General features: G+C 46.9%; 3 protein-coding genes and 1 long non-coding RNA gene across 5 annotated transcripts; 3 read left to right on the forward strand and 1 right to left on the reverse strand.

Moving 5' to 3' along the window:
• The first annotated feature begins 470 nt into the window (after positions 1-470).
• LOC142893038 (secretory carrier-associated membrane protein 1-like) lies at positions 471-7,476 on the forward strand. Its single transcript, XM_076033267.1, has 9 exons — positions 471-680; positions 1,578-1,658; positions 2,002-2,112; positions 2,559-2,667; positions 3,428-3,556; positions 3,650-3,809; positions 4,098-4,199; positions 4,313-4,430; positions 4,624-7,476. Exons 1-9 carry the CDS (start codon positions 624-626, stop codon positions 4,777-4,779), a joined length of 1,023 nt encoding a protein of 340 aa, XP_075889382.1. The 5' UTR covers positions 471-623; the 3' UTR covers positions 4,780-7,476.
• A 704-nt stretch (positions 7,477-8,180) lies between these two features.
• LOC142893031 (LHFPL tetraspan subfamily member 2a protein-like) lies at positions 8,181-18,383 on the reverse strand. Of its 2 annotated transcripts, XM_076033256.1 has the most exons (4): positions 17,913-18,383; positions 15,979-16,060; positions 9,826-10,418; positions 8,181-9,338 (listed from the first exon to the last, which is right to left on the reverse strand). In XM_076033256.1, the coding sequence occupies exons 3-4, from the start codon at positions 10,205-10,207 to the stop codon at positions 9,082-9,084; spliced, it is 639 nt and encodes a 212-aa protein (XP_075889371.1). In that variant the 5' UTR covers positions 10,208-10,418; positions 15,979-16,060; positions 17,913-18,383; the 3' UTR covers positions 8,181-9,081. The 2 variants fall into 2 exon arrangements, with proteins under 2 accessions (XP_075889371.1, XP_075889370.1); XM_076033255.1 differs by lacking the exon at positions 15,979-16,060.
• LOC142893035 (uncharacterized) lies at positions 13,895-15,189 on the forward strand. Its single transcript, XR_012927637.1, has 2 exons — positions 13,895-14,513; positions 14,660-15,189. It is a non-coding gene; the product is annotated as an uncharacterized LOC142893035 (long non-coding RNA).
• Positions 18,384-20,923: 2,540 nt separating the features above from the next.
• On the forward strand, positions 20,924-25,096 carry ykt6 (YKT6 v-SNARE homolog (S. cerevisiae)). The gene is made up of 8 exons (XM_076033257.1): positions 20,924-21,161; positions 21,558-21,730; positions 21,822-21,904; positions 22,201-22,301; positions 22,394-22,498; positions 22,792-22,857; positions 23,177-23,278; positions 23,447-25,096. The coding sequence occupies exons 2-8, from the start codon at positions 21,627-21,629 to the stop codon at positions 23,480-23,482; spliced, it is 597 nt and encodes a 198-aa protein (XP_075889372.1). The 5' UTR covers positions 20,924-21,161; positions 21,558-21,626; the 3' UTR covers positions 23,483-25,096.
• Positions 25,097-25,210: the final 114 nt, after the last annotated feature.

Raw genomic sequence — 25,210 nt, forward strand, 5'->3', positions numbered from 1 at the left:
CAAATAGCGCAAACAATACTCAGACATAACAGCATATTACCTTATCTGAGATAAGCCAATAGGAAAACATTAAGGTAATAGGAAAACATTGGGATTTTACAAAGCTGCATTAAAACTGGCAGCTGTTCTGCCCGAGACACTAACTAACTGGGATTTAGTTACAACCGCGTCAAAGGCAACAAAATAAAAATAAATAATAATAATAATAATAATAATAATAATAACGGTAACGACGTGACACTCATTGTCATTATATATGCGCCACATAAAAGCCTTTATAATGTCACAACTGTGCTTCAACAGCCCCTGGAATGTGCTTGAAGACGTGCTTGAAGATGTGTACCTGTGAGAACGTCACACTGTCCGTGGTGCTGAAGCGGTGACGTCCTGCTCGTCGCGTTTTCTCCGCCGTCGCTGCCATTTTTTTGTGCTGCTGCTGCTGGCTAACTGGCTAAGCCGAGGGGCTCTCCTCCATCAGACGGGGGGTCGACAAGACTGCAAAGCGGCAGAGCAAACAGACAAGGGGGTTTAGTTGACGTGAATCTGCCCGGCCCCCCCTCCCCCTACCCGGTGACTACAAAGGATCTCCTCCACGCAAAAAGGGAATTTAGAGAGGCTTGGCGATGTCCGATTTTGACAGCAACCCGTTTGCAGACCCGGACTTCAGCAATCCTTTCCAGGTAGCCGAGGCGAGCTCGCTGTGCTGACCGATGCATCGAATCCCAATGAGGCCGGGGCTAACGCGCCGTGCTAACTGTGGCGGCTAGCTCGGCGCTTTCCTTGGGTTATAAGACAGGCTAACATGGGCAAGCCTATCACAGTATATATAGTTTATTCAAACACTCGCATATGAAATAAATACAAACTAGTGTGCGCGGGGTGTCCATATCATCATAACGGTCATGACGGCTACGAACAAAGGCGCCTGACGTTAGCCTGCCAACTGTCTCGAGCGTTAGTAAACATTTGTTGGCACCTGCCAGCTTCGGCAAAAAGCTACCCGGCGGTTGTCGGCTAATGTGCTTGCGAAGGCTCTTTACTCACGACAATCAATCGATGCTTTGGTATATATTAACAAAAAATCAGCCATAAATTAGAGCTAGTTCACGTTTGTGATGTGATGTTTTGAATTTTTTTTTTTTTTTTTTTTTTTTTTTTTTCATCCGCCAATCATGTAATTGCGGACATTCGAGACCAGCTCATTGTAAAATTGTAAAGGTTAACATACATTTATCGCCGGCTGCCCGCCTGCAATCTCCGGCACCATTTAACACCTGAGCAAGTCAAATAAATTGGGAAAGGGGGCCGGAGGTGGAGCCATGATTTTGAATGAAATAATTCACCAGCTGTCGGCTGCTCGTGACGACTTCTGTCACGTGATCAAACTTGATAATTGAAAGGTCTTATATTGCGCCAAATTGGCGCTACCCAATGTTTTTTTTTTGTTTTTTTTTAATCATGATCTGTGTACCCAGGCCGTCAGCAAACTCCTCAGAAATAAGAAAAGTGCCTCCTTTACATAGTGTGTCTGTAGCGTTTCCCCCCTTTAAAAGGTCCTTATTCTCTCTGTCCAATAGGATCCTTCAGTGACGCAGGTGACCCAGTCTGTCCCTCCTGGCGGTCTGGAGGAATACAACCCCTTCACAGATGCCAGGACGGTCAGATTAAACAGCATCTCTCTGTCTCTCTCTCTCTCTCTCTCTCTCTAGGCCTGTGTGTGTGTGTGTGTGTGTGTGTGTGTGTGTGTGTGTGTGTGTGTGTGTGTGTGTGTGTGTGTGTGTGTGTGTGTGTGTGTGTGTGTGTGTGCTTGAGTTTGAGTCGGTGACCTCGTTTTGTCCCGAACCCTTCCTATTTTTTTTTCCTTTTTTCCCTTTTTTCTCTTATGGTCACAGAGGATTCGACGGAAATAATACGACAGTGGCCTAATTACACAGCTGATCCATTGTGTCTTTGACCACACAAACATTAACTGGTGTCTTTTCTACGGTGGCTTACTTGCAGGCGGCCCCTGGCAGCGCCCCAAAATCCGCTCCCGCACCTTCCCAGAACACACAACCTGCCATCATGAAGCCAACGGAAGAGCCGCCGGCGTACTCGCAGCAACAGACTCAGGTGTGACATGCAGGAAGCCTGTTTACGTTATAGTGAAATGTTTTATGCGTCTGTTATTTTTGTTTTGCTAATCTCCATTTGTTCTTTTCTTTTTTCCTATCGGCCTGACAGCAGCGTAATGAGGTACAGTTTTTCACTGTTTTCCACGCTGCTGTCTGTAGGCGCACGCTAGTTTGTGTTTTACTGAATGGCCTCTCTCCACCTGTAGCTCTCCCTCGGCACAGCTAGTTCAGCGCTAACTTAAAGAGACAAGGCGACAAACAACAGTAGCTGATTGCTTCTCTAACCTCATTCGGCCTGTAGGACTAACATATCTAAGCCTGCCTGAGTGGAAAAATGCCTTCATTACTCACTTGGCGGGTTATTATATCCTTTGTCAGAGGTTAGGTGGTCAGTTTAAAGGGAGTTTCTGTGTGTGTGTGTGTGTGTGTTTTCGTGTGGGTCAGGACCAGGCACGGGCTCAGGCTGAGTTGCTGAGAAGGCAGGAGGAGTTGGAGAAGAAAGCAGCCGAGCTGGATCGTCGGGAGAGAGAGTTGCAGACCCATGGAGGTGCAGGTCTGTCGCTCTATCGCGCACCTCTTCCACTGCTTCACCTCTTGTCAGCCTGAATTGGTTCAACGTGAAGTTCATGGTAGTCTTTTCCTAAACCGGTTGAATCTCTTTCCTTCACCAAGTTAAAAGATCTCATTCAGATTCGATGCCTCTTTTTCATGATTGGCCAGGCCGAGAGGGCCGATAAACATGCACACAAACATGCTTAGCAAAAGGTAATTTCACGTATGAAAGCTGGTCTGCGATGGTCAAAACGCTGAAATCTTCCAACTGTTCACAACGTGCAGAAAGGTGAGAGGAAAGTGAAACAGCAGTTACTCTGACCAAGAGAATAAGTCGGAAAGCTTTGAGATAAATCAATAGAATCGCTTTCATTCCTTGTGGGGAAGCTGTGATGGATTGGTGCTTCTGCCTGAGCTAAATCATCAAAATGTCATTGCTGTGTCATGGCTACAGTTCCTACAGCAGAAAGTTTCCTGCAGTGCAATTTGTAACGCTCAATTGTTGAAAGTACACAAACTTCCAGCATGGAACTGTTTTTGCACCCTTTATCTTCAGAGGTCTCGTAGAAATGTAGGTGGACTGGATTGCAAAAGAGCGGAAGTCATTCTCTCACCGAAAATATATTTAAAAAAATTCATTAAAACTTGAAATTGTCAATATGCCTACTTTCAGTTCTAATTTTATACATTTATTCCAGTTTTTTTGCTAATATATTCTGATGCTGCACGTGGTTGATCTCTGACCTTTCCCCCACACGCAGGCCGTAAGAACAACTGGCCCCCCCTGCCGCAGAAGTTCCCCGTCGGCCCGTGTTTCTACCACGACATCGCCGTGGACATTCCCATCGAGTTCCAAAAGACCGTCAAGATCATGTACAACCTCTGGATGTGTAAGTGTGCCGACGTGAAAAGGACTCGACCCACAATTTTACTGCAGCGCTTCGTTGAGAATCTCCCGTGTGTTCGCTCTCTGTGCTTCCCAGTTCACGCAGGCACACTTTTCGTCAACATGTTTGGCTGCCTGGCCTTGTTCTGCGTGGACGCGTCTCACGGTATTGACTTTGGCCTCGCCATGCTGTGGTTCCTGCTGTTTACCCCCTGTTCCTTCATCTGCTGGTACAGACCACTGTACGGGGCCTTCAGGTGAGCTGGAACATCGCATGTAGGGCCCGGGGTGAATTTGGAGAAAAATAAAATCCTGATTTTTTTTTTTTCTTTTCTCTGAAAACTAAATTTGTGAATTTGATTTAAAATCGATTAATCGCACAGCCCTAATTGCAGGGAACATAGAATAAATGTATATGAAGCAAAAACAAAAGCAACATTTGCATGTACGTGTATGGCCAACACAAGTTAGTCGGGTTACTTTAAAAATGAAATCAAAATGTTTTTGGCTTTTTCTCACCGACTTTTCTTCCTTCTTCACCGCAGGAGCGACAGTTCATTCCGCTTCTTCGTCTTTTTCTTCGTCTACATCTGCCAGTTCGGCGTTCACGTCCTGCAGACCATCGGCATCACCGGCTGGGGAACATGGTGGCTCTTTTTTTCTGCCTTTTTTTCCCCGCTCCATCTTTGCATGTTCCATTGTGCAACAGAACTGACTCACAGTGACTGTTTGGTTTGCTGTTTTTTTCCGCCTCCGCCAGTGGCTGGATCTTGGCCCTCATCGGTCTCAACACCAGCGTCCCGGTGGGCATCATCATGCTGCTGATCGCAGCCCTCTTCACCGCTCTGTCCGTGGGCTCCCTCATCATGTTCAAAAAGGTACGTCAGCGTTAGTGAAGCCCAGCGCGTCTGCACTGTTTGCTTTCGTGTCCCAGCGAAAAGATGCAACTGACTGACCAAACAGAGGTTAGCAGGAGGCTATTAATGCTGACACTTACGGAAGCGTATTGCTGCCAAAAAAGGGAGGGGGGTGCTCAGCCGACTGACTATCGTCCCTCTCTGCTCTGTCCAGGTGCACACTCTCTACCGCACCACAGGAGCCAGCTTCGAGAAAGCCCAGCAGGAGTTTGCCACCGGGGTCATGTCCAACAAGACGGTCCAGACGGCCGCCGCCAACGCCGCCGCCAACGCCGCGACCAACGCCGCCCGCGGGGCCTTCAAACCTTAGACGCACACAACGAAACGCGCGCGCTCACACATGCAGTAACACCGCACGCATCGAGACAAAAAGGCTGGAGGTGCACAACTCTTGGGCCCGCGGCGCGGTGCTTCATTCGCTCCGTGTGTGAGCGCCGCCGGTCAAGTGGGAGTGACGCCAACACTTCTGCGTTGACGAGTGGCAAAGAATCAAGGCCAGAAAATTTGACTAAACGAATCAGATCGAGTCTCCAGAGTTGTCCACCTCCTCCCGAATAAGCCCCCATTCAGTAAAACCTCTCCTTCCCCACCTCCCTCGTCTGCTCTCCAGTCAGATGATTGTCTGCTCAGATCCTCAGCAACACCTACTGAGTGACTGTGGGTGTGCAGCAGTGCCCCGCCCCCGCTCCGCTGCCAACGCCAGCTGACGTCGCGGCTCTTGCGTACCTCCGTTCTGCCATCGCCAGGGTCTCCGAACGCTTCCTGCCTGGCGATTGCAGCTTAGATTCCGAAAAAAAAAAAAGTCAAAGAAACCGATCACGACGATTTTGCACATACGGCTGTTCTCGGTCACCCGCTGAGAGCGCGACATGTTTGATTGGCTCAGTCTGTGTGTGAGTGACTTTATCACCTGAGAGATATTGACTCCCCCGGAGCCCCCAACCACGACATAAGCCAGTGATTGGTCCTCTGATCTAACAGGTGAGCTGCGCTGTCTTATATCTGTGCTTCTATTTTGAGATTCCTGTTGAACTCCATCCTTGATAGTATCTATTTTAAGTAAAAAAAATAAATAAAAAATTAATACTTCTGACCCAGAGTTCCCTCAGAGCTCCGGTCAGCGACACCTGCCAGGTCAAACCGCTTTTCTGACCTGGAGTGTCGTGTAAAGTGGGCGGGGCTATTGAGATCTGGCTGCATGATAGACATGCATGCATGTTTGGGCAAAAGTCAGTTTTGTCCACTGTTGGCCTTTTGTTTAGCTACCCGTGGTAGCTGGTTCCAGGGGGAGCGTCTGCCTTCTCATCCTCCCACCTGGTTTCTGTTGGCAGTGAACTGTGAAGTGATTGCATGTCGTAGCAGCCGTCTTTCTTGACAAGAAAATATTTGGGTTTTTTTCTGAACACCCAGCCAGGTCACCAGCAGGTCGCCAGTTCTCACCCCCAAGACGTTTTTTGTTTTCTAGATTCTATCGAAACCTGGTGCACTACAACGAGACAAACATTAATATTACTCTCACTTTCCTGAATGTCTGTTGGATTCCAGCTACTACTCGGCTCATTAATCGTCGGTTGCACTTGGGGGGAAAGAGAAAACCACAACTAACAAAACGCTGCTATGAATCAAAGAGCCGCTTGACCTTTACTTGAACGTGCTAGTGTTTGGAGAACTCGGAGACGTGACCTGCCTTCTCTCACTGCGTATGACCTGGACAGTGTTTCAGCCATGATTTCTCGTGAGATTTCAAAAAAAGAAAACATAAATGAATAGTAAAAAAAACACTGACACTGTGTATATGTACACTTACATAGACTAACAGTCCATTTGCTTTTATACAAAAAGACAGTTTGGTGTTGGGTGACTGGCATCAGGGGTACAGAAGACAAAGGTGGTCGAACGTCGATGCACATTTACCGATGCATTTATTTATGTACGATAACACTAGTGTTGCTCAGCGCTGCGTTGTACAGAACTACTGTCACTGAGGTGAACTACGGGCTACCTTCGTGTTGTGCTTGAGCACCTCTCAATAGTGCAAGGTAGATGTGAGTGAGAGGACTCTTACTGCAGCTATCGGTGAACAAAATACTCCTGTAAGAAGTGGAAGGTCTGTAGTTGGTCTCAGAAAATAAGCTTACAACTTGGCAGTGTTGTTTTTTTGTTTGTTTGCTTTGTTTTTTTGACATTTTTTTTACCTTTAAGTTCAAATTTAGTGCAAAAGATTATCATGTATTGTATTTTTGTTTGTTTTTATTTATGGTGTAATTTAAGTTGTTTTGCATTTAAACCTTGTTTGTTTAGTTTGGCTCCATGTTGTGTGTTCTGTTACTCGTGGTTTTTGTTGCGACGATGATCATGGTGACCATGATCGTCGTGACACCGGCTAGATTTAAAAGTGTTCAGTGTGTGTGTGTGTGTGTGTGTGTGTGTGTGTGTGTGTGTGTGTGTGTGTGTGTGTGTGTGTGTGTGTGTGTGTGTGTGTGTGTGTGTGTGTGTGTGTGTGTGTGTGTGATCTTCCAGAAGTGTTATTTTCTGTCCTGCTAAGCTGTGAGAAATCTACCAAATGTCCGGATAGAATCACATTTTTCAGTCTGGGTTTGTGATGTGCTCCCTTTGCCATGTTTCACACGCTTTTCTTTGCTGCAGTCATCCACATGATTCCCGTGTGGGTGCAGATAAAACACTTGTGGGGGGTAAAAAAAAAAAAAACCATACCACAGTTGCCGATCTCTCCGTGCGTTCACCCGGCTGTCTGTGGTGCACCAGGAGGAGACGGGGTTGTTGGCCTGTAACTATTACTTCACTGAATCAGAAGGAAAAATAAAAAGGCATTTGTGAGGGACACTTGTACATTCTGTAAAGTTAAAAAGAAAAAAAAAACTGAACCCCATTATTAATCACATGTAAAAAGAAATTGTAATGCACTCTCGTCTGGCCTTTGTTGCATGTGGAATAGTTTGAGTTTTGTATATTTATGGTATTAACGATAAATAAAATTTGAAAGAAATTTGTGAGTTTTAATTAATTTGTCTTGTTTTTTTGTTTGTTTTTTTAGCTTAACTTTGTTCATATCGAAACACATGTACGAAAGAGTATTAGGGCCATAAGAAGAGAAAAAAAATATTACAGGAAGGAGATTTTTATTTAGGTTTTCATTTCGAGTTTTAAGTTGAAATTTCGTGAATAAAATCAAAAAACTTGTGTAAAAAAAGTGACTTTAAAAAGACGAAATTTCGTGAATAAAGTCTACACACATAAACTTGAAATTGGCGAGTAGACTGGATGATGGATTAACTCAGTTACCCACAGTTAAAAGTAAATCGCTGAAAACAGGTGTATCACACAAGATTCACCCACATTAATCAGGAAACTGACGAAAGCGGAAGTATTCCACTAGACTTGTGCGCAGAGCCTCTCGACTCTATTCTCGACATTTTGACCTTCTTCACGTTGACATTACTTGCAAAATTTCGATTTATTAATTTATTCACGAAATTTCGTCTTTTTTTTACGTCAACTTTATTCTCGAAATTTAAGCATTATTCTGAAAAAAAAAAAAAAAAAAAAAAAAAGCTGTCTTAAATTTTTTTGAACAGACGTACCTTATGTGGCGTTACCTTCTTTCACCACTAGATGGATGTGTTTCCGTAGAAAGTGTCCATTGACGGAAAAGAACTTGAAACAGCCTTGACATTTCACAAACACCGCACGTCAAGTTTTACCAAGAAAGGTTTGTTTTTAATTAAGAACATGTCGGCTCTCACATTTCCACCTCTTGCACAGTACATGTAACACCACCAACGCCGTTCCTCTTGTTAATGTAACAAAAGCAGCTGAACAATCAACATTATCATTGAAACATTGGCAGATTCTTATCTAAAAAAAAAAAAATTGTAATAAAAAAAATAAAAGCATTCCCGCTGTCACAGCAAACAGTAAAATTATTGCACATCTCATCTACAAGGGATAAAATAAAACCACATGGTGCTCTGTTAATGTCGAATGGCTGGAAAAAGTGAGAAACGTGAAATTTATCAGGACCATAACATGGAAGGAAATATCTCAAAAGTCCAAGAGTGCAACAGTAAGCTAGTCCACTTTATCTCACTGAATGCAAAGATTCCACTCATCAGCTCCTGGCCGCTGCAACCGGTGCCAGTTATTCATCCATGTGGGACAAAACTATGCTGTATTTCATAAGGAAAGCAGCGGGTGTTGGACCGCCATTCAAACACAGACAGGTCAGGTCGAGCCCTTCTTGCACACACAGAACATAACAGAGTACGTAAGCTGTTGTCAGGTAAGCTGAGAACACTGACAAGAAAATAAAAAGAATTTTGGACAAATGTACAATTGAACATGCACCCTAACAGGACTAGTACGTCAATATACTTTTGTTTTCATGCCCTCAGGTGGACTTGAAAACTAAAAGTGATTCTGTCATCTGCGTGCTTCCTTTTGGCCAGGGCTCACTGGTAAACGAGACAATTATCTCCGTGTGATTTTCTCCCTGCTAACAATAAAGGTGAAAAAAACAGAAAAACAAAACAGAAAGGAATAGAAAGTCTTCAACGATCCAAACGTCCACGACTCAGCGGCATGATGTCTGTTCTCACAGCAGGCAGATGAGGCTCTTGCCCTCCTCGATCTCCTCCTGGACCTTGTCGCTTGAGGTGGCGATCTCTGCCTGCGCTGACAGCACCGCGCACAGGAAGCTGGCCAGCGTCCCTCCGATGGCCGCGTAGAAGGCCCAGCCAAGTGAGCAGTGGGCCGGCCGGAAGGGCAAGGCCTCGGGCCCGCAGTAACTCATCACCTTCTCTGAACCCCAGCCAGCGGGGTACAGCATGAGGCCCACCATCAGCAGCAGGCCTGCAGGGGGCGGGAGGGAGGGAACGGGGTTTTTCAGCCGACGGGATTCAAACATATGGCCAGAAAGCACAAAAGCACATTAGCACCGGCAGTGAAGCGACGCGATGACTCATCTCTGGTTTAATAAAGGTTTATTTGACGGGGTGTTGATTTGTGACGAGAGGACGGATTCCTACAGTCTGACGTAATGGCAAAACTGCCGCGACGAACCTGGACTTGAACTTTGTTTAGAAAGTTCATTTTAACCAACCGAAAAGCGTACAAGGTAGGAACACTGAACTAAATTATCTCATCCTTTTCCTCCTCCTGCTCCTCATCATCCTCCTCCGCTACCTCCACCTCCTTCTTGCTCCTTCACCTCCTCCGTTTCTTCCTCCTGCTCCTCCTCCTCCTCCTCCTCTTTTCCCTTCGCCTGTTCCCCCCTCTTCTCCTCCTTCCCCTTCCCCGCCTCATGCTCCTCCTCCTCCCCTCCCCACAGCTGGCTCACCTGCAATGGCCTGGAGGAGCCCGCAGATGTTGAACAGGCTCTTCTTGAGGATGCTCTGGAAACACATGCTGAAGACGGAGATGCAGGCCACGCAGCCCAGCACCAGCGTCCCCGCCGCCAGGAACAGCATGGCGGCCTGCCAGAAGCCGCTGGCCACCTCGCCGAAGGTGTCGGCGTAGGGCCCGCAGCTCACGCTCCGCGCCCCGATGCGGCGGCAGCGGCTGTACAGGCCCAGGGACGGCCGGTGCTCCCCCACCGAATCGGAGCGAGGGGAACCCAGCAGCCAGTCGGGGCTCATGAAGGCGATGAGCTCGGCGAAGGCCACCACGATGCTGAGCAGCGTCCACAGCATGGAGCGGCACGTCACGATGACGTGGCACATGGCGGCTGGCGAGGCGGGAAGGAAATGGGAAAAGCCGAGCTTTGAAAGGTCCAGTTGGTCCAATCCAGATAGTTCCGCCGGTCTTGACGCTTCCGATTCAACTGCTTTGAGTCGGCTCGTTCCTTCAGGTCCGACCTTCCTCTGGTCGTCCCAGAGAGCTACAACGCTCCGAAGCAGCTCCCCTCGGCCATGGCGCCGTCTTCAAACACACCTGAGGACAGAGAGGGGCGCACGAGTCAGAGGCACAAGTGTGTGTGTCAAGCAGGAGGAACTGGAACGTGCACTGCGTGATCCTCCCCGTTCTTTGTGAATCATCACGTTCTCCGGTGTTTTTACTGGATCCCCCCCGAGCACTGACTCACATTCACTATCAGCTCACAGCAGCTGTGAGTTGAGCAACAGCGTCCAGGTTGAGGCAGAGTATTTGTGACGTGTGAGAGGGTGTGTTTATGAGATAGAGAGAGAGATTGTTGAATGGCATTGTAGTCTTCTACTCAGACCAGCACTCAGTATCCACCTGTGTGTCTAAAACGTATGCGTCACGTCAGTCCTCGCGGCCGTGAGTCAGAGTGTCTCTGCGTGCGCGCGCCTCCTAAACAAAAGCAGTGTTTCCAGCGCCGTTGCTACACGATGACTTCAGCGCCGACACAGGCGCGGCGGTCCCACGGGAGCGCCGAGGTTTTCTGGGAATCTGCCTGATGTCATCGTCCGCCGTTATGAGACAGGCAGGAAAGTATGCGCTCCTCCGGTTTAAACGCAGGATGATGGAGCCGGCTGGATGAGGTCACAAGGAGGAGGAGGAGGAGGAGGTTGACATTAGTGAAGCTGCTGGCCACCTCCGGCACGCACTCAAACACACAATCAAAGTGGATGAAGTGGAAGCATCCATTAGCCTAAATAACGGTCCATTGGTCTAATAAACAAACAAAAGCTCTGCAGCATGAAAGCCTCACCGTCAGTGACGAGCCAGTGCTTACGTTGCCAACCTGGGGGAAGTAAATATTTGATATGTTCCCTTGAAAATGACACATTCGTTCTTCTTCTGACGAAAAACAGCCGTTGAGGAAAACACTGGAGCAGCACCGAGTCACTGCAGTATTTGCCATGTTCTGTGTCATTATGAGGTCATGATGAGGTCAGTAATTAGTAGTAGGTCCTCGTTGTTTTTCATACAGACCAGCTGCAGCTGACTCCCGTTAGCAGCAGAAACAACAGGCTGGCTTTGATGTGGAAGGATGTGGCAAGTTTGTGTCAATGAAGTTCAACATTTTCTGCATGATTCGGGCAAATGGGAAAAGTGCCTCGTCAAACTGTCGCCAGTCTTCAACAGCTTGAAACCAAAAAGTGAGACTGAGCTTCAATCCGATGAGGCTCCAACATAACGTTACTGCCTTGATTCTTAGTCAACAGGTCCTTCTGTGGGTGATGGGAAGTTCAGCGTGCAAACATCCATGAAGAGCTCCGAGTCGCTCACATGGCCCCCGAGGGAGCGGAGTTACGTTACACACATGCTGCGGGTTTGGTGAGCTCTCCACCACGACACCTCTGGGGAGCCGACGCGCGCGCAAGCCGTTTACCGTCTGATATGATCTGAGCGAGATCAAGGCGAAAAAAGACTCGAGGCATTTCCCAAACAACAGAGAGGCGCAGGATTATCTGGTGCGAGCCAGACAGGCGGCGTGATTCATCTCGGAGCTCGTCGGAGACTCGGGGCGCTACCGGGTCACAACAGCAAAGTCGCAGGCGTGACGAGGTCTGAGGAGCAGGTATGAAGGCTTCCAAACACTTGACACGCGGGCTTCATTCACAACGTCTGCACAACTGCTCTGGTTGGTCAGACTTGGTCCGAGCACGGACGTTTGCTGGAGGGAAACAACTCGAGGGCCCAGCGTGCAGAGTTCCCAGCCGTCCATCGATCTCCTCGTGGACGAGACACCAGACCGGCTGCGTTCTCAGGGAACTTTTGCATCCTCATTGGAGACATTACGCGAGTCCTCGGTCGGCAGACACGCGACGTGTAATTACTCCTCTTTGAAGACGGTGCGGTGAAGACAGTTACAAGTGAGCCAGGAGAGCTTCATTATTATCAGTTGCAAAAAGGAAATGTCAGAAACTAAAAGGAAGCAGCAGCAGCAGCGTGTCGCTGAGGAAGATATGCCACCGTATCTCATTTTAGTTCGTCACACACATTTCCGTTGGAAGACAACAAAAAGCAAACCGTTTTGTGTCAGCAGTTGTCAGTTGTCGATGTGAGTCACACCAGCAAAGACAAGTTGTTACTGGAACGATGCTGGTTTCATGTTCGTATTAAATTAACTTACAGGGCAAATTCAATTGGATATGTAGACCGTGATGTGTAAATCTAAAAAAATTAAAAAAAAATAAAAGTTCTTTCAGGGAAAGTCCATGGTAAAGAGAAAATGGACTGCATCATTTTTTTTAAAAATCTTAATTTTTTTATTTTTTATTTTCTTTTTACAATTTTAACAACGCCACCACTGACGCCGCCAGCTGAGGGCGCTGTTTCAGGAGTACCTTCATCTTGTTTCAAGTCAGTGATCCAGGACAAGGATTTGAAAACTATTCCAGGTAGCTGCAGTAGAAACAGGGATAGAAACTCCATATATCTTTGTAAGAGTCGTGCACACAGAGGTCACTAAATCCTGGCTGATGAAGACGTTGCACTTGACAGCAGGTCGTTAGACGGATGTCTGGGAAAGTGGTGGAGCTGCACTCGGCAAAGGTCAGTGTGTTTTAAACGAGCGCCGGAGGGGAGTATTTTGCACTTCACGACGCACGAGACACAGCGACTTACGACTTATTTACAACCTCTTGATCAAAGAGACGGCGGACTCGGTGCTTCACTGCTGCCTTTACAAGGTTGAACTCCGAGGGCTGCAGATGTCCACGTCCACATGTGGAGTCCCCGTCATTGTAAGGTGAAAACAAAAATAAAGATCCAACAAAGTGCTGAATATGCAACTTTTAACTTCAACTTTTTATCCCGGGCTAGCTACATGGTTACTCGCCTTGCACTTACAGAAACTTTCTTGAAAGAAAGAAGAAAAAAAATCATGGACTACAAGGTTGACTGTAAAAAAAAAAAAAAAAAAAAAACTACTTGGAGCACTTCGCCGGTTTGTGCGTTGAGCAAAATCTTTCCACCGCTAATGAAGCGTGTTATCAGCCATTTCAAAGCAGCCGAGCAGTGGATGGAAGGCGTATGTGGGTCAGTCGGTTGGCCCGTCAGCAAGAGGAGGTCGGCGAGTTGTAAATCTGGAGTAATTGGTCAGCAAAGGCTTTGGTGGAGTGCCAAGAAGCTGAGGTAATGAGTGCTGGCCATTGTAGTCTGGCGAGCAGGAGCAAAAGTGAATGAGGTCTGAAGGAGGGTGGTTGAGCAACTGAAGGCCCGGCTGACCCACATTGGTGTGTTAAAAAAAGGAGTCTGAAAAGCTTGCAAATCATTCCATTCATGGACATGAATTTTTAACAAAATCGTGGGAGAAAACTGAACATGGGTGAGTTTCTGTGTGAAGAGCCTGAGCTGATCCCCACTGTTTAGAAGCATGTTGCGGCTGGATCACCCACTCAGATCAGATGACCCACCGCCCCAGCACACCCAGCCAACCCCCCTTGCTTGGTCTGAGCAGGGAGGTCTCAATTAGCTCCTTTTTTTCCCCTCCTGAACACACAAATTCCGGAACCAGAAACCTCAAACCAAGAGAACTCTTCTTGGCTTCAGCATCTGTATCATCCCGGACGGCGACTCCCCAAGTCAGAACCACATCACAGAGTGTTTGACCTTCAAGGGCTCAGAAACACTGAGGACACGGGCCGCTTCATCAGCTCCGATTTCCCATTCAAGGATCAGTGCTACCAAAGGACTGTAGAGATACACAAAAAAATAATACGGTGTGATAGGAGTGAACGTAAGGCAGGACCAAACACATTCCTGGAATACCTGAGCCTCTGGCGCAGTATTAAAACCAAACATGGTGGCTTGCGCTGAGCATACAGAAACTGGCAGTGTATCAATCACCGGCTCTCTACGTTTCCCAGTCGCTTGCTCTCCCGCTGATGTTGCCGCAGAGGCATCGACCTCGGCGTGCCGTCAAGTCACGGCACGACGGCAAGGACGAGAACAGCCAGGCAAGCCACGACATTCGCCCCCGGTGGAAACGCCCCTCGCGCCGCAGGTGACGGCTCGTAAATCTTCAGCGCCGCGGCTCGTTCTGGGTTCTGCTGAATGGCTGCGACGGGATCGACGGCAGGCCTTCTTATTTTCACCTCCAGGATTCACACAAAGGCAAGTCTGGGAATCTTTGAAACCAAAAAAAAAAAAAAACCTGCACCTCCGTCATCGGAGATGGACGGAGAACAAAGTGCGAGGCGGAAACACGAGAGGCCGCGCACGGTGCTAATGAGTTGCCTTTTTATTTTTCACACCTACAGCGTGCAGCCTCGGGGGGAGGGGGGGCAGCACCAGGCTCCTTTCACGAGCATGCCTCAGCGCTGCAGACCACAGCGGGAGCGCAGAAGAGTTCAGTGCCGTTGGTTTACACGAGTTTCTCTCAATCCTTCCTTTCGTGGCTCCGCAAAACAAATCAGATTTTATTTACACAAAGCGTCATTTGGCAAACGAGCGCTTATTTCTACACTCCCTCCGACCCGGGCGCCTGGACGCGGACTCTGTGATCAAGTGGGGCCGCCGGGTTTGTGAGTCTATTGTAAGCAGTGAGCGACAGATATGTAAATAAAAGCCACAGGAAGGTATCAGACGACTCGTAAAGTGAGCGATGACAGCCATTAAATAACTTTTTAATGCTCCAGAGTTGGTTTGAGATTTATTTCTCAGCACGAGGAACAACAACACAAATCAACTGGAGTTAGAAAAGTCTGCAGAGGTTGGCGGCAGGACGGCGAATCCGAGGGCTGATGTGATATATACAGAGAGCAGCCACTAAATAAAAAAGAAAAACAAATCACAGCAGCTAATGTTTAAAAGGCCTCACACTCAGGGGCCGTTTACACAGAGAGGGATTTTTCTCAAACCGCACATTTTCTAACACACACACACACACACACACACACACACACACACACACACACACACACACACACGTTTGAAAGGTGTGAGCCTGCGCTCACCCGTCCAGGGTGTAATTGCATCAAAACGCATGACTTCCTCTAAGAAAAGTGTTTCAGCGCAGCCAACTGTCCGACTGCACAACGTTTGTGTGTTGCATGTTCCACAAAAAAAAAAGAAGAAAGAAAAGAAGAAAAAGTCCAGCCTGAATGAATTCACTCCTCATCGTAATCTGCAGCGACTCGGCTCAACAATCGCTGCACAAAGACGTGCTGCCGCCGCCGGGCCCCTCAGTCGCTCTGTGCACTCCATGCGGCCTCAGACCTATTCACTCTGAGCAGCCAACAACCCCCCCCCCACGTCCCCAACTCTCTCTCTGTCTCTCACTCACTCACTCACTCACTACCCACACTGACTCTGGAGTGGCCCCTCAGTTTTTGACGCACACAAAAAAAACCCGCCGGTGACCCTCACATTTCACTTTGCACAAAGGCAGCGAGCGAGGGAGCGAGCGAGGTGGGCGGCCCCCCCTCCCTTCCTTCCCTCTCACCCTCCTCTGCTAACTCATTTGTTTGTAAAAAAAAAAAAAAAAGAAAAAAGAAAAAAGAAAGAAAGAAAGAAAGAAAATGATGAATGCGCAGACAAGCCTTCCTCTCTTTCTTCTCCAGAAAAAGCTCTTGTTTACCTGATTAAACTGCACTTCAGATCAGTGTTTGGATTGTTGACCTCGGAGGAAGCAGGCGGCCGCCGAGCGGTGATGGATTCCCCTGCAAAAATGAAAACCTGCAGGGGCTTGTCGGCTTTATAGGCAACAATATTATGTTACCACGGAGATGGAACACTTGTTGCGCATTCGATCGCATATGTTGACATGCCCAGTTGTCTCACAGTCACACGTAAGTGATGAAAAACTAATGAAAACAGGACCTTTTTTTTTTAAAAAAACATCAAAATCAAACTGACACTCTATGGTCATTCTGACATGCCAGAGTTGCAGGATTGTAAAATCGAATTGCCTCGAATTGTGCATCGATAAAACAACCAGCATCTTCAGCAAAACAGACAATCCAGGACAACCACCTACAGCCCCTGCCAGCCAGCAATACATGGTCAATAGATATCTATCTATCGAGATAGATAGATAAGTAAATAGATAGATGGATGAGCCTCTTCTCTACTGAAATTAGCGCAATGTCACCATGTTTTTGGACGCGGGACGTCGCGGAATCAATCGGCATTTAGTTCCTTCTCCACGCACCAAACCCAGCGGGGTGTCACCCCCACCGGCAAACTGCACCCCCCTCCCCACCCCCCCGCTGGCAAGCTGCACCCCACCAACCCCCCGCGCTTTCACTGCTGCGTGTCTGCTGACGTCATCGCGCTGAGATCGCGTGGATGAAGTGTTACAGAATTCAGGAGTCGGTGGCCAGTGTTCTTAAAAGGTAGCATAATGAAAAGTCCATCAAAAACAAGTTTTCCAAAGTCTCACTCATTCAGTACATCCATGTCGTCCTCCCATATGTCATTATGTCACCTCGCAAAGTCTCGGCAGAACTTTCTGGACTCCACGGATGTGCACGGGCCACATATGCACAGGATGGAATTCATCAGCGAGGAGGCAGCGTTACATAAGTCAGCTGCAGCGCTGCTCCAAACCTCAGCACATCAATCAGACGTGCAGCCACGAAAAACACGCACACTGTCTTCGAGGAACTTTCTTACTCCCTCCCACACGAGAGCCAACTTTTCCAGCCAGTCGCCCGTCGCCGGAATCCTTCAACCGTTGTCATGAGGGCTTGCAAAGACTTCACCCACACTTTTGTTGCCTGGAGGATCCTGCTGCTCAAAGACACAACCTGGGAGAGCCGGAGCCCAGACCACCTCCTCCTCCTCCTCCTCCTCCTCCTCCTTCTAACTTGAAGTTTGCCCTTGAACCCAGCTCGAGTAAACACTGCGAACGCTTTCCTGGTTTTGTTTAGTTTGTGATGGAGCGCCACTTCCTAGCTCGGCGCCCCGTGCATGCATGCCTCAGTTCTGAAGGTTCAGTGGGTGGCTCTCCTCCTCCTCCTCTTCCTCCCCGCACCTCAAGGACACGGGGGTGAAGGTGGAGGGAGAGAAGGAGAAGCTGTGTGGACATGCAGAAGACAGGATTTGGAACTAACATAATAAATAAAGGCTGTGCCTGCCTCTCTTTTTTTAAACTGTGGTTTGGTTTCTCCCGGTTGTGATTTCTCTAATAGGGCACCACGTTAGTGCAGAACCAACTGCTGCCAGATGTTGTTGCAGGACCCATGAAGTGGTGCACAACTTGCACATCACTGCAGCCAAGACACAGTCTGAGATGTCAGGGCTCGCGGCTGCAACGACAACTTTGAGGGCAAATTCTGGAGAAAAAAACCCGCCAAAAAAAGCAACAAAAAAAGCCTGCAGGTAGGTGTGTGTGTGTGTGTGTGTGTGTGTGTGTGTGTGTGTGTGTGTGTGTGTGTGTGTGTGTGTGTGTGTTAGGTGTAGGTATTTTCCAGAAACTCTTTCATTTACCACTACGAGGTCGGTGTCAAGCAGCCAAACGGTGCGACGAACAGGAGGGGAAAAACTACAAAACAACTGGTTGTAACTTACAGGAAGTGTGTAGCTCCGCGGCACAGGAAGCAGCAGGAGCAGCGGCGGCGGTTCTTTGTTGTTGCTCGGTTCTCTGACCTGGAGCAGCTCCGGAGTTCCTTCACTTTAGCGAGACTCTGCTGTGTCTTCGGTCGGGACGTCCTCCTCCTCCTCTTCCTCCTGCTGCTGCTGCTGCTTTCCTCCCCCTCTTCACCAAAAGCCATCCCACTGCCCGCTGACGTCATCCTGTCCGCCCTCTCTCCCTCTCTTCCCTCCCCCCCCACATGGCTCACACCGAGTCAAGAGACGTGACGTTAATGTCGTAATTCATCCACCCACGCCTCAGCTTCTTCTCCACGTCCTGTTTATAAGTCGTTTGTCGATGGCAGGTGAGATTTGGGGCAGTCAGTTGGACAAAGTTATATCGGGCTCGGTCTCACTGGACTGGAAATGTACACACTCTCTTTAGTATAAATAGCTCTATAGGCAGGGCAAAAGACAAACTTTCTCAACTTTTTTTTTTTTTTTTTTTTATGAATAAAAGTTGCCAAACTACTGGCTTTGCATCTGTAAATAGAAAAGATATAAATTATATACATTAACAGTCAAAAGTTTGGACAGACCTGTTTCTTTTTTGTCTTTACTTCTGAAGACATGCAAATGGTGGGTTACTGTGGCAAAAGAAAACAATGTTAAATACCCAAATATGTTATGCTATATGTATTTTGTATGAAGGGTGGCTATTCTAGATCATCTAAAATCCAAAACTTTTTGTTTAATACATATTCCATATCTGTTTGTTCAGTTTTGATGCCTTCAGTGACAATCTACAATTTAAATAGTCATGAAAGAAAAACCACTAAATCAGAAGAACGTGTCCAAACATTTGACTGATAGTGTATGTTTAAAATACTCATATTTGCTTTAGAACATCATCTTGTTATTTCAATAAGAAAAACAACACCCAATGTGTAACATTTAAGGGCATCTGTTGGTATGAAAAGAAATTGAAAGTGTGCATATTCTTTGCCATTGTTTTAAAGAATTAAAAGACTCAAAATAAATAAAAAACAATGTTTAATATTCACTTTGACTGATACTAATAATCTACATTTACATTAAAGAGCAGGTTCACCTGTAAGGAAATGGCCATGTTGTGTTTCGTGGGCCTGCGTGGACCTGCTCTGGGTTTGTTGGCATCGCAGCTGTTTATTTAGAAATTTGTGAGTGTGTCATCAGAAAACAGGATGAACATTAAAACTTTTTACTTTAAATTTTCTTTCTAATAGATGCTATTGACTCTTCCACGCTGGAAAAGAAATGATTTTTACACCGTATAAAGTTGGTTTTCCCCCCCTGAGCATACAGTAAGTATGAGCTCGTGAAGCTGAGCTGCACACGATGACATCTTGTTCAGTTTTGTCACCGTCAATTCTTGGTAGAATTCTCTCTGCTGCTTTATGAGACGAACAAAGCCCACTTTACAGCACTGTGGTTTGTTGGCCACAGACAGCCCAGGGAAAATGACAATGTTTTTGGCTGGGAAAGTGCTCGGCACCAGGGAACTGTCCATTTGACAGCCTCCAGGTTCTAAGTTGCTGTGCTGCAAAGAAAGAAAAATTAAAAACAGAAACAGCAAACAGTGACCACAGTCCTAAACTGCACACAATAGAGTACTTTATCTCTTGATGCAGCCCACACAGTGCTGAGGTAAAATGACGGAAATTTCCCTTTGATTTTGTGTATGTGAATGCAAAATGAAAAAGCATCTGATATGGTTTCTTTTTGTTGGCCTTGAACATTGGGCCACTTTTGTGGCTGTTGGTCTCATGTTAAGTTTACCTTGTTTACCGTTCCTGAGGCGTGTTTATGCATTTGGCCAAGAAATAGACCAACCAGACGAAAATCAAAACATCGCTGCCTCCTCCCAGTCTGTCAAGACCACGTCTCAGAGTTAGTGTGTCACCTTTTGGCGGCGCCCCTGACATTTTTTTACAGTCTGCTTACCTCGCGTCGTCCCTCACTTGTCGTCTCCACGCTCCACTGTACCATTTGCCTCTGCCTTTAGGGTTTTCCTTCTGCCCAAGCTGACTGTGTGTGTCATCCTGGTGAGAACTCTGTGGGTGGCGGTGAAGACTGCAAATAGAAGTGTGGTCAGGGCAGCACTCTGGCCTCATAGGCAAAAGGATGTTCTTTGCTGCAGTGTGGCTCAATGGGAATTGTAGAAGGGGCTCAGGGGACGGTGGGACAGATGATCTTCGGTTGTTTAGTGGCTTTGGAGAGGAAGTTTTCCCCATAAAAAAAAAAGTAATGTCGTAATGCTGTGTGTCTGCCTGGGAATATAATTGCAGCTGTAATTGTTTTACAGTGGAGAATTTTAATTGTGCATGTGTGTGTGTGTGTGTCAGGGTTTCTGGGGAAAAAAAAGAAAATGAAAAGTGCAAATGTGTGTTTTGACTTCAATTGGACTGAAGTTGTCCGAGGCAAGAAAAACATCACCATTTTAGTTCATCTGTCCGTATTAAATTTGATCTATTGAATTGAGGGACTGCGAACATACAGGAATTCTGGTCCGTTGACCGTGATTCACCGGGAATTAAAACTGTCTCATTGCAGTGAGGTAAACAAACAATAGATGGTCACATAGCCATACAAGCGGTGTTTCTAGACAGGAGATTTCTGTTTTGAAGGCAGGATGTGGGATAGGAGGACACACATGAGTCAGAAATAAATTAAATGAAATTAGATCTGGCGCTACAAAACACCACAGAGAGGAACATAACAGCGAGTTATGTCACCCAAACAGAGGCACACACCCTGCTGAAAGAAGCCATGGATGAGTTTACACAAAAATAATATTTCTCAGCAGTGTTTTGGTTTGTTTGTTTGTTTGTTTGTGTTTTTACCTACAACCCAAAATGTTATTGGTACAATCCTGTAAATATTATTTTATTTACTTTAATGGTACCTTTGTCAGACCTTTTAAAGCTCTTTAGAGCCAGCGTGGGAACTAGGAGGATTTGACTGGAACTGACTACAATGACGGAATTTGTTTCCACCGGAGCTATTACCCCGGAGGACCGTGCAGGGATCGTGACGTGGAGAAGATTGCCAACTAACGTTTGCCAACTCTTTAACTGTATATTACTACACTATCTTAAGACTACCTCATGAATTCGCTACATATTCCGAGGGTTGCATTGGCGTGAATTACAACGTAGTGAAGCTTCTTTTTCATCAAAAACAAACGGATTGTTGCGGAATTGTTTGGTGAGTTAGCTCCGGCCTCACAAAGTACATGTAGCATCTTGAGCTAGTGTTATTTTTGTGTTGACGTCGGATTTTTAATCATTCACTACTTTTTCTTGGTTTAACTGTGCCCTTAACGTCTTGTAGTCTTTTGGTTGTACACATTACTATCAGCAAAAATGTATGGTCGTTTTCATATTGAGGACAAAAACTTGGTCGTGCTAAGTCACTAAATGGCTAACGGCTACCGGTAGCTGGCTAATGGGCGGCTACTTTCATTTCGAGCTAATAGACTATTAGCTGAACTTCACACAAGTTGGCATTGCCGCCTTGTTGCTTGTAGGTAATGTAGCTGAGTAGGGTGGCTTATGGATCATGCTAATGCTGTCATGTGATTGTGCCTGTGTGTCCGTTTAGAGCACGTAATCGCGGTCGTGTGATCGTGTCTGTTCAGACCCGAGTGACCAGAACTGAAACCGTTACACCATGAAGCTCTACAGTCTCAGCATCATCCATAAAGGAGCCACCAAAGCCAACCTCCTCAAAGCGGCCTACGAGCTCACCTCCTTCGGCTTCTTTCAGCGCTCCAGGTATGATTCTCCATCACTAAACAAAACATTTGTTCAGTATGCTGTACTTGTATATATTCTTCCAACAAGGACTGCTGTGTTTTTGTTGCAGCGTTCAAGAGTTCATGACCTTCACCAGTGCCTTGATTGTAGAGCGATCATCACAAGGAAGTCGGGCCTCCGTCAAGGAACAAGGTAAAACATGCAGGAAGAGTCCAGTCAGAGAAATGTACAAATTTTTGTAGAGCTTTTTGGTTAAATTTGCTATAAAGTTGATATAATCTTCCCCACTTAAGAGGAATTTGTGAACCTTATATATTAAGAAAAAAAAAGGCAACTTCGGTGCACATTGGATGCATGTGGGATTCATTGTTCTAACATGTCATCTTGATTATTTAACTATAACGCATTTAAGTGCACACAGCAGCATTTTAAGGCTTTTAGATTCAATTTCTACGTTCACAAGTTGTTTTTGTTTTCTTTCCTTTCAGAGTATCTTTGCCATGTATACGTAAGAAATGACAACCTGGCAGCCGTGGCTATTGCAGATTCGGAGTACCCACAGAGAGTTTGTTTCACGCTGCTGGACAAGGTGTGAAAAACTGTTAAAAAAGGAGCCCACCTTCTATTCTATCTACTGATTTTCAGTTCATTAAAGGTGTCCCTGTGCTGTTGTTTTCTCAGGTATTAGATGAATTCTCCAAGCAAGTGGACAGTATAGACTGGCCTTCTGGTAAACCTGAAACTATCAATTACAGAGGCTTAGATATTCACCTTGCTTCATACCAGGTACGTTAGTGAGCTTTTCTGTGGTTTTAGAAAGACCTCCACTCATCTTCTGTCAAATCCTTTCACCGCTCCCTGTTATTCACGATACTTTGCTTTCCTACATATTTGGCAACAGTAGGGGCAGACCACTGACAGACTCATTGCAAAGCCTGCTAAGCTAGACACGTGTGCTCAGAAGTGACTCGCTTTTCAGCTCTTCATAGTCTCCCACTGCAAAGTAGATTTTTACTGAGATCATTCATTTGTCAAAGGCTCGATCCTGAGTGACCGTCTTTCCTTGTCTTTGTTTTCAGGACCCCAAAAAAGCAGATGCAATGACCAAAGTGCAAGCAGAGCTGGATGAGACAAAGATCATTTTGGTAAGTTGTTACCTTGTTTCCCCCCCCCCCCCCCCCAAAAAAAAAAAATAGTTTCAGGACTGAGCAGCATCAACAGTCCTTTTGCAATCCTACTTTTCATTTGAGTAAATGGCTGTGACATTTCAGAAGACGCGGCACCTTTTCCGCATTTGCGCAATATTATCGGCATTTAACATCTACTCACAGCCATGCAAACACTCTCTAGGCACCGCCTGCTGTTGCATTCTCGCATTCATACCAGCAGGGGGCGCGTGTGAGCTCTCAAGATGAGCTTTTGTTGTCGCTCCGCCATGTGGTGATGAAACGCTTTTGCCCGCAGCACAACACCATGGAGAGCCTCCTGCAGCGAGGGGAGAAACTGGACGACCTGGTGGCCAAGTCGGAGCACCTGAGCACTCACTCCAGAGTCTTCTACAAGAACGTGAGTGCACACTCCCTGCTACCTCCCACCCTTAAACCCCTCAGTCTGCCTCTAAAGGCTGAATCACACCAGAAGCGCCCGCGGTGCAGAGACCACTTCGTACCCTTTCGCTGTGAGTTGGAGTTCATTTCCCGACTGAATGTTTGTGTCCCCGTCGACTCCCCGCAGGCTCGCAAGCAGAACTCGTGCTGTGAAGTCATGTGATGCCGCCGTCGCCGCCTCGCCCCTCGTGGACACGCCTCTCTCTGCCTCCCCCCCCGCTTCTCCTACGACTTCCCATCATGCACCTGCCGCCAGGCCGCCGCCACACACAAGGTGGAGCGGACACCGTCAGCTCTGGCGGCGGGGCTTTCCATCAGAGAGAGAGAGAGAGAGGCGGGAGGTGCGGCGGGCCGTCCGAGTGCGACGCCTCCCCGCTGTGGCTGACAAAGCGACGGGGGGGTCGGTCCGGGGAAGAACTAACACGTTTGAATTCTTTTTAAATATTTGTTTTCTTTTTTTTCTTTTTGAACGGCAAACGGCCGTGGGGGGAAAAAAACCAAACAGCGGAAGACATAATTGTGTGATGTCGTCGATCGGTGGTGTTTGTTTGACGTGTCTTCATCTAATGTGCAGAATTCAGTCTAATCTCGATGGTTTCATTTGTAAAAAAAACAAAAAAAAGAAAAGTATTAACCACGGCCGTGCTTCTGCTGCAAGGGGACTCTGGCAGACGGACAATCTCACAGTCTGGCCTCAAAAAAAAAAAAAGGTCCTAGTTTCCCTTAAAGTGACTCTATGCAGTTTTTCAACCTAAACGCGATTTGTTTCTGAATCATTTTGGCAGCGTGTCGTCTTGTGACGAGATTGATTATGAAACATCTTCATTTTAATGTGGAACAAAAACTACACAATTCTTTCTTTTTTGGGAGCGGGGGTGGGGCTTTGCAGACACAACCCGTGTTGCCCACAAGGTGGCAGTGTGTCACTTTCTCGTTCCAGGGCTGAGTCAGTCCCAACAGGTGTAGGGACTGTGGCGTCAGCTGGCTGCTGTGAAGGCAGTGAGTGAGTAACTCGTGATTTTAAACTGATTTTCAAAACTGAACCTTCGGAATCAGCCACACACTCTGTCCCACTTTCACTGTTTTTCCGTCTTGGTGTGAATTGAAAATGTTGAAACATTCCCTCTCTGGATGAGTGACGCATCTCGAAGCCTTTGATAAAAGCAAAAGTCCCGACTTAAAAGTTGCTTTTCAATGTTCTGTCGTCTTATCGTCGTCTGAGGCTCTACTGTTCAGGAGCCCGGCGGGCCCTCGGCCAAGCTGTAACCTCCGAGGGCCTGGAGAACTGACCGGTTGGTTTTTAGCCTTGTTTGTTGTGGCCGTGTTCACGCTGGCATCGCGTATTTTCTGGGTGTAACGATTATTCAGAAAACCACAGCGGGCCGACTACATAACAGAAGCGGTGTCACATACCAGTGTAATTGTGAGACACTCCTCTGCACATTGTTCCCACCCTCCACTACTACTGTCACCCAACCTCTCTTTGTATTTGCTTGGTTGGTTGATTCTTCACTTGGAGTCATGGAGATGCCTTTTGTGTATTAATAGACCTCTGCTCGCTCGCTGCCGTACGTGTGTATGATTTGCCGATACACAACATCCGCAGGCTTGCATTGACGTCGAGTGCCTGCGTGTGAGCACTGTTGCGTGTTTGTGTGTACGGCGTGCGTGTGTTCCGAATCGCTCTTAAAGCTTTTACTGTGTAAACTTTTGTGCAATATCTCAGTAGACAGTCGGTGTAAGCTTCTCTTTTGAAGTAGAGCAAAAATAAATCTCTTTCTCATAAAGGACAGCGGTTGTGTTGTGTTCTGATTTTTCTGAGGTGTATACTTCACATTCACACACATTCACAGAATACACACACACACACAGAAGTCACAGTTCAGTAAGA

This window comes from Nelusetta ayraudi, unplaced genomic scaffold, assembly GCF_046127955.1.
Source record: "Nelusetta ayraudi isolate G7.1 ecotype Tasmania unplaced genomic scaffold, CSIRO-AGI_Nayr_v1 ptg000041l, whole genome shotgun sequence".
NCBI classification, from domain to species: Eukaryota; Metazoa; Chordata; class Actinopteri; order Tetraodontiformes; family Monacanthidae; genus Nelusetta; species Nelusetta ayraudi.

Coding starts and splice junctions, on each gene's coding strand:
- LOC142893038 (XM_076033267.1), top strand. CDS start 624: ATGTCCGATTTTGACAGCAACCCGTTTGCAGACCCGGACTTCAGCAAT. Junction 2,113..2,558: donor ACTCGCAGCAACAGACTCAG/GTGTGACATGCA, acceptor CGTGTGGGTCAG/GACCAGGCACGGGCTCAGGC. Junction 3,557..3,649: donor CATGTACAACCTCTGGATGT/GTAAGTGTGCCG, acceptor TGTGCTTCCCAG/TTCACGCAGGCACACTTTTC.
- LOC142893031 (XM_076033255.1), bottom strand. CDS start 10,207: ATGTGCCACGTCATCGTGACGTGCCGCTCCATGCTGTGGACGCTGCTC. Junction 9,339..9,825: donor GCTCCTCCAGGCCATTGCAG/GTGAGCCAGCTG, acceptor CGCCCCCTGCAG/GCCTGCTGCTGATGGTGGGC.
- ykt6 (XM_076033257.1), top strand. CDS start 21,627: ATGAAGCTCTACAGTCTCAGCATCATCCATAAAGGAGCCACCAAAGCC. Junction 21,905..22,200: donor GGCCTCCGTCAAGGAACAAG/GTAAAACATGCA, acceptor CTTTCCTTTCAG/AGTATCTTTGCCATGTATAC. Junction 22,858..23,176: donor ATGAGACAAAGATCATTTTG/GTAAGTTGTTAC, acceptor TTTTGCCCGCAG/CACAACACCATGGAGAGCCT.